The 8,728-nt window shown below is 40.0% G+C and overlaps 1 protein-coding gene across 2 annotated transcripts in view; it reads left to right on the forward strand.

Moving 5' to 3' along the window:
• The window catches only part of BEST3 (bestrophin 3), a 53,483-nt gene extending 47,481 nt beyond the window's left edge, over nucleotides 1–6,002 (forward strand). For both annotated transcript variants that reach the window (XM_089674116.1, XM_089674117.1), the window contains one exon: nucleotides 381–6,002. In XM_089674116.1, the coding sequence (XP_089530242.1) occupies nucleotides 381–1,245 (865 nt within the window). In that variant the 3' untranslated portion in view covers nucleotides 1,246–6,002. The remainder of the gene's footprint in view (nucleotides 1–380) is intronic.
• Nucleotides 6,003–8,728: the final 2,726 nt, after the last annotated feature.

Genomic DNA, 8,728 nt, shown 5'->3' on the forward strand with positions numbered 1-8,728 from the left:
TTCTACAAAGAATTGACTTAGTGGGGCCTGAACACAAATACACGCCACACTTTTCAGATATTTATTTGTAAAAAATGTTGAAAACCATTTATCATTTTCATTGTACTTCACAATTATGTGCCACTTTGAGTTGGTCTATAACATAAAATCCCAATAAAATACATTTACGTTTTTGGTTGTAACATGATAAAATGTGGAAAATTTCAAGGGCTATGAATGTTTTTTCAAGGCACTGTATGACATTGATTTAAAGCACCTGTGTAATTTGAAGGTGATCCTGAAAACATGACCTTTTGGGGATAATTGAAAACCAAGGTTGGGAACCATTGCTCCACACGAACAATAATACCTTATTTTATGTTTTTTTCTATCTGTTGTAGACTACCCGATTCTGTTTTTCTACATGAAGACTGGTTTCTGGATGAAGAGAAGCATAGAAGACAACCTTCTGTTTTAAGAAGAGTCAAGCGGTTTTTAAGTGTCCATGAGCATCCTGAATCTCCCGTCAGACGTACTTTCAGTCGACAGGGGAGTGATGCATCAACTATGTTCTTTCCTAGTGAAACAAGTTACATAGGCAGTTTCCATGATGTTCCATCTAGAAGACCTCATCTTCATGGTAGTAAGAGGAATGAATCTATGGATAAAAATGCCAAGCCTGGCACAACTAGGAATGATCTATCTGTTATTCGGGAGTCTAGTAGATCAAATTCTTCAGAAAGACAACCCTCAAGTGAGGACAATATTACACCAAACTCAGCTTCACATGTACCTGAAGTGGTGGTCACTACATCTTCTGAAACTGTAGTCCAAAATGATGCCCCACTGCAGTCAAATCCTCCACTTATATCAAATAATATAGAAAATACTGAATGTGTTCAGAAAAACACTGAGCAACCATCCTCTGAAATAATTTCCAAACAAGATATTCAGAAACAAGGGTCAGTACAAGTTCCAGTGAAAACAGGTGAGGAGAAATTACAGCACGTCACTAAAGATCAGCAGATTACTTCCCATCGATTCAGTGAAACTATATTCCCAACACAAAGTTCTGTAACATATTTACAGCCACCATATACATCTCTGCAAAATATTCCTCTTTCATTGACTTTAGAAAGGGAAGTGCCTACTTCAGATGCTCACTCAAAACCCAGTGAAGATTTGCTGAATTTATTGAGCCACATTGACACCAAAGAAACAGACATTGTCGAGTTTCATGATGAAAAGAAAGATGAGAATATATAAGATAATCATTAATAAATCCTGTAAATGGAAATATACAGTTCTGTGACAAGAGAATCTGCCTAACAAGAGGAAAGACTTTCAACGCACAAAAAAATCTCAGTTTTGTCAGAACATATTTTTATATTCAAGCTACTGGCATGGTCATTTCATACTTGTTGTCAACTTGATGAAATTCTTGCTGGAAGCAGCACAGTCTATTTGTGTAATACAGTGCTTCTTTCTAATTTCCGAGGACAGTGACAAAACATTGACTGTACCATCAGAAGAGGTTTGAAACTTGCACTTATTATGAATGCAGGCTCTGAATCAATCACTATCTGAATCAGTCACTATCAGTCTAAGGCCGGTTTCACACTGCTATGCTGCGGTTTGACCACAGCAGGGGTGTATCCACAGTTTTCACATGTTTTACCCGTGGTTTTAGCTGCAGTCCCATATATGTTCTATTGGGTTGCGCATTTTTGGCATGTTTTCTGAGAGCGCACTAAATATGCTGTGTCTTTAGTGCGTTTTCAAAAAATGCACCCTAATATGCATGACCTAATAGAGAGTCTATGCGACCATAACAAAAACTGCAGGTAAAACATGCAAAAATTGTGGATATACCCGTGCTGTGGCCAAGCACAATGCAGTAGTGAGAAACCAGCCATTTTCCCACCCAAGGCTTGGACAATACCACCTAGATGTAATTTTATGTTTTAACACCTTTTAAGCACACCTATATCAATACCAAGCTACCATAGTGATAGGTTAGCTAGGCAAACTCATGGACTGCAGGCTGGGCTATTGTTAGAAGCCACAGGGCCCCATACAGCCAGCCTGACAGGCCCCCACCACCACCACCACCAAAAAAAACCCACAGTTTTCTATGCTTCAATTATGAATGAACACCATGAGTGATCAGTACCAATCATTCATTGTGTTCATTCAGGATAGGAAGGGGCTGATAAATATGATATATTTACCAAACCCTTCCCTCACTCTCCATCCTGAAGGATACTTTTGTGTGCTTTCAGCTGCCAGTGGGAAGGAGAGGACGGAATTCGGCAGCACTGCGGGGGTGGGACACACAAGGGGGCCTGGGCAGTAAGGGGAAATGTATGGTGCACAGGGAGAGTGATGGGTACAGTGGGGGGCAGTTACTGGAACCAATCCCCTGTATGGCTCTCTACAGCAGCTGAAAGCCAGCAGGAGGGAGATAAGAAGAAGCCAGCTTTCAGCTGCTGCAGAAAGAGCCCAACAGCGGATCTGTTCCAGTGATCCCCCCCCCCCCATGCCCCATGCCGATCACCATCCATGCCCGCATCAGATACACCCAGCTGCCTGCGCTCCCCTGCTGGCCTGGGCCCCGTACAGGAGGACTGGTGGTACCCCCTTATCCACAGCCCTGACTGCAGGCAAAAGTGATTTCATACATCTCTTGGTTGTCTGCTAAGAAGGCTACAATTTATTGCACGACCTAAAGCTCATTACAGTAATGGTGAAAAAATATTTGAGATCACTAGGCCATGCAATATTCTGCCTGTCAAAAAAATTAAAATGGGTGAAGGTACTTTCACCTACACAGCATTTCAATGAGTAATTGTGTCTTGGATATAATGGACAAGACTGCAACCTTTAATTACTTGAAAACCTCAGTTAATGCCTTTTAGCCTAAGCCTCTCTAAGGACTCTTATGTGACCTGCCTGCAGTATATTCAGACAGCTTCCAGCACCCACATTTTTTGGCATTTCAGCGGGCTTTGACACTGGCAGCCCTTTCACCTTAGGTTCAGACTTGCCCACAAATCCATGTCTGACAAGTGACTGAAATTGTCTGAATTCTTTTTGGAAACCAAAGTACTTTATAGTCTTGTGTATAGAATGTATATAGCAATAGTTGAATGTAATAGTTTACTTTTTATTAGTCATAACAAATTTGCCATGTAAATGAAAGACCCTCAAATGGATTTTCTGGTACATTTGTATTGCACATTGATATATCCCCCTCCCACTCTTTGTTTATATTAAAATATTAAACCGTGTCTCAGACAAGCCAGCACAGAGATACAATTTACAATTTTTCATGCATGTCATTTTGTTTTTGCTATGCTCCATTTATAACAGTCAAAAGCTATGCTTTTAGCACAAATATAATATTAGCAAACCCTTCTTCATTGTGGTGAAATTGTGACCCCATCACTTTTGACCAAATGTGATGTAAAACACTCCACTATAAGGATACATAGTGCTGTGAAAAAGTATTTGCCACCTTCCTGCATATATGTCACACCTAAATGATTCAGATCATCAAACAAATTTTAATATTGCACAAAGATAACCTGAGTAAATACAAAATGCAATTTTTCATTGATGATTTAATTTATTAAGGGAAAAAAGCTGTCCAAACCTGCCTGGCAGTATGTGAAAATAATTGCCTCCCAAACCTAATAACTGCTTGTGCCTCCCTTGGCGGCAACAACTGCAATCAAGTGTTTGCAATAACTTGCAATGAGTCTTTGACATCACTGTGGAGGAATTTTGGACCACTCTTCTTTGCAGAATTGTTTTAACACAGACACATTGGAGAGTTTTCAAGCATGAAAAGGTCATGCCACAGCATCTCAATTGAATTTAAGTCCAGACTTTGACTAGTCCACTCCAAAACCTTAAATAGTTTTTTTTCAGATGTGGACTTGTTGGTGTGTGTTGGATCATTGTCCTACTGCATAACCCAAGTGTGCTTGAGCTTGAGGTCATGAACTGACGACCAGACATTCTCCTTCAGGATTGTCTGGTAGAGCGCAGAATTTTTTGGCTCCATCAATTATGGCAAGTCATCCAGATCCTGAAGCTGAGACCATCACACTACCACCAACATGTTTGACTGTTGGTATGATGTTCTCTTTATGAAATGCTCTGTTAGTTATACGCATAGAATATTTGCCCAGTTGTCTTGGGGATAATCAAGATGTTTTTGGCAAATGTGAGACGAACCTTTGTGTTCGTTTTGGTCTGCAGTGGCTTTTGCCTTGGAACTCTCCCATGGATTCCATTTTTTCCCTGTCTCTATCTTATTGTTGAATCATGAACACTGACCTTAATTGAGGCAAGTGAGGCCTGCAGTTTATTAGATGTTGTTCTGGATTCTTTTATGACCTCCTGGATGAGCTGCTCTTGGAGTAATTTTAGTAGGCCGTCCACTCCTGGGAAGGCTCACCACTGTTCCAAGTTTTCTCCATTTGTGGATAATGGTTCTCACTGTGGTTCACTGGAGTCCCAAAGCCTTAGAAATGGCTTTGTAACCCTTTTTTTTCTGATATATGTCAATTACTTTGTTTCTCATCTCTTCTTGAATTTCTTTAGCTTGTGGTAAGATGTGTTGCTTTTTGAGATTTTTTAGTGTGCTTCACTTCGTCAGACAGATTCTATTCAGGCCTGGGTGTGGCAAGTGTAAATGTAACTGAGCTTTCCAAAAAATGTGGTTAATCATAGTCATTGAGTCTTTCACATTGCTGTGGAGGAATTTTGGACCACTCTTCTTTGCAGAATAGTTTTAATTCAGCAACATTGGAGGTTTTTTGAGCATGAAAGGCCTGTTTAAGATCACACCACAGCATCTCAATTCAATTGGATTTAAGTCCAGACTTTAATTTTTTAGCAAAGGGGGGGGGCAATTACTTTTCCACATTGGCCCAGTCAGGTTTAGACAGCTTTTTTGCCTTAATAAATGAAAGCATAATTTATTTACTTGGGTTATCTTTGTGCAATATTAAAATGTGTTTGATAAGCTGAATCATTTAAGTGACAAATATAAAAAAATTAAAAATCACCGTATAGAATGGGCAAAAGCAGATAGTGTCATTCCTACTAACTGTTGTTAGGAATGACATTTCATACATTTACACTGAGAATATTTGTAGCATAGTTGTTTGTCCATCTAAAGTTCATGTAAATTTGTTCTGTGTGAACGAGCAAAATTGACTTTACTTAGGCGATATTCCCTGAAATTTGAATGTGGGAATGTGGAAAAAAACACATTGTGGCAACTAAATAATGCTGAGCAGCATACTTATTTCATGATAGTCAAGCATCTAGTGGCCATAATGCAGAGTGGTCAAAAGATGGTGCTGACTATCATAGGAAATAGGTTTTCTCTTCAGTGCCATCCAGTAGCCACAATGCAGTATTCACACAATTGAATTGCAGAGAATATAGCCCATGAACATAATGACCCATTTGCACAGAACATATTTATATTCAGTTTCAATGGACAAACAGCTTTGTGATTATTCTTTTTTTATAAATACACCCCGTAATGTGTGCAAATAAAAAAACTACAGTTTTTAATCAGTGCCATTAAAACATTTTATTTTACAAAGGCCATAATCAAACCAGGCAAATAAATTAAAGTGTATGTAGAGGAAAAAGAGTGGTGAAAGATTAGACCCTCTGTCATCACTGGTTACATGAGTTATTATCCAACTCCTTAAGTAAAAACCATTGCTTGTTACGTGCTGATCTCACCTAAATATTTTCACTAGCAATAGTCTAACTTCCCTACCTTTACAACAATCTGACCGATGCTCACTGTTCTCCTTCTATTTCTCTTGTATCTTGTATTACCATTCCTGTTGAATTGCTACTATTAGCGATACAATCTTTTCTCTTTTGTTTCTTTTCTTTACTGCTGAATCTTGAAAAATGTGTTACTCTTGATGTCACTTGTCATTATTACTTTGCAAAATTCAATAAACATATTGAAAAAGAAAAAAAAACATTACTAGACAAATTTGCACATCATAAGGTTTTGTTGCTGTCATATATAATGTAATGCCAGCACTACCAGGAGTCACCACTGTGTTTAGTTTGTTCCATGTGCAGCATGCAGTTGTTTGAAAAATAGAGCTGTCTAAAGATGGTAATTTTTGCATATCAGTAAAAAGAAGTAAATGAGTAATAAAGCAAGCCATAACTGACCTCTGAAGCTACTGTGTTAAAGTCAGGCTCCATTCACAGGTATGCAGGTGCAATGGAGCGTGTGATTTTGCACAGTTTTGCACATCGCATTTAGGGTTGCCCATTGATTTTTAAAGAAGTGCATGACCCTTTTTGAAATTGCGCCCTATTAAAATGCACGGCACTTTAGTACCATGCGCTTTGGTGCATGTGAATGTGGCAGCATTAGCAAGGTGTATGGGGGTGCAATTAGGAATTAAAAGAGCTGCATTTTTTTGTGCATTGCAGGAAAACGCATGATTTTGTGAACATAGCCTAATTCATCTGCAAAGTTCACAGTGACAAGAATGAAGTTGTTATGTTTACATTAGAGAAGGTTGCTGAGTTACTACTGAGAGGGCAGAGCAGGGCAAGTGAGCTGAGATGGTTTAGTGGACAACCTCCATGACGTCTGTGCTTTTATTGCGATTTTTTGGATGAACTGTCCTACAATGCCTGCAGCTACAGAGGGCAGTTAGGACTTGTCTGTAAGCCTCACCACAGGATTACTTTAGAGAAAATAGGTGGGCATTAAGATATAATAAGGGAGCTGCTATTGCTGAAGTTTTTAAAATATGCATGGCTTTGTTACTGACCTGGGGCAAGCATGAAGACAGTGACATCTGAAAAGTCTATACTTCCTTTTTGAATTGTGTCCCAGGTGAGTGGCTGTGGTAGAGTGCCCCACTACTTGCCTTCCTCAGTGGCAGGCAAGCCTCCTATAACTTAATTCCTCACAATCCCCTTGGCTCCCATCATCTTCTGGACTTCTGAACACAGAAAGGATATAGATTATTATCGTGGGCATAAAAGGACCATGTCTGATAGGACAGCAGTGACTGGTCACGTGATCTGTCATTAGACACCTTCCAATATTGTGTCAAGTGTGCAGGTCACTGGCGAGCAGAAGAGCACGCAGCTACTATGCAAGTTCCAGGTACTGTAGAGCACTTTTCACCAGGTGTACCTGGAGTGCTAGGTTCCCAGTGGGGTAGACCTATGTACACAGCCACGGACTAGTGTTTCCAGACCATAGTTGCCTGTTGCCTCTCACTACAGGACTGGGAACTCCTTTGGACAACCACCTGTACTGCCAGCTGCAGGCCACCTCCATGTGAGAAGGGATTTTACTCTACAAGTAATAGTATTTACATTGCTTTGAACTGTATAAGACTCTTAAGCTGGCCGTACATTATACAATTTTCTTCGATTTCCTTAGATTTACCTTCAACTATGTAGTGCAAGGGCCTGCATGATTGCATACAAATTGAAAGTGTTTAGATTTGGCCTCATATTATATGGTTTTGTTAAATCCAAAAGAAAATTTTATAATGTATGGCCTGCATTACATCCTGTTAACCTTTAGCGTGCCACCAGTGCACTCTGTAGGAACAGCTCCTGATAGCTTCTGTTATTCCAACTGTAGCATTTCCATTTACCTTTATTCTGTGTTTGCTTGTATACCACTTTACTATTTTGCTTTCTATTGTCAATTTTACTATTGATTCTTTCAGCAAACTCGCAGGCAAGTTATTCATGGTCTGGTCTTTGGCTGATTTATGATTACATAATAACTCTTCATGAAATGAAAGCATGATCTGGATAACCAGGGATAATAACCAAGGGAGCCCACACCGTTGAAAGAAAAGTTACTTTCTAAAGAAATGGCTTCATCCAGAAAGTCCTAACAGCGTGGGTGAGCTCAATGAACCATAAGTCAGCAAACCATCTGGTGATGTATTATCTGGTCGCTGAGGACCTTGGTATCAGCTGTGCACCTGAGTAATGGAAGCCACCTCCTACTCCAAGAAGAATTAATCTGGATTCCAGGGACAAGAAGAACCCTAAAATGTGTGAAAACCTCTGATTGGTCAAAATGTACAAAGAGGTCTAGCCTTGGGAGCCCCTGCTGAGACCAGGGACAATACAGTGTTGGATCAGTGGATACATATTACTGCAAAATATCCTCAGTCCTAGGTTTCTATGGAATGTGCCAACATCTTGCACATGTCCCTGTTGCCCAGCCATGTCTAGATGCAGATCCAGGCATGTATGCTCAAGATAAGTGGAACAAGTGTACATGTTCTCCAAGATTCTGGCAGCCTAGGTACCCTGGTACATACCTGGATTGTGGGCCATGAACATTTGACCCAGTGCCAGGTTGTAGTTCTGTGTGCACACAGTGACTGTAAGACATACCTCACTGCCATGGTGACCTTTAAACTGGCTGGAAAACTATCTTCCATGAAGTAGCAGAATCTCCTTTACTGTTGCATGGTGTGATCCTGGGGAGAGAGTCTCCATTGCTACAGAAACTGTGCAGTTAGGGGAAATAGGCCTCAGAACATGAACATACTATATTATCTGCTGAGTGAAGATCTAAACCATTTGAACATAACTCTGATGCTGGTCCTGTAGACTAATTCTCTTGGGACAGCTTTGGAACTGTTCAATTACATGACCTTACTCCCACAAAAGCTTGAAAGAACATGAAGTTAAATAATGG

This window comes from Staurois parvus, unplaced genomic scaffold, assembly GCF_062004578.1.
Source record: "Staurois parvus isolate SC_StPar_1 unplaced genomic scaffold, SC_StPar_1.0 ptg000147l, whole genome shotgun sequence".
Taxonomy (NCBI): domain Eukaryota; kingdom Metazoa; phylum Chordata; class Amphibia; order Anura; family Ranidae; genus Staurois; species Staurois parvus.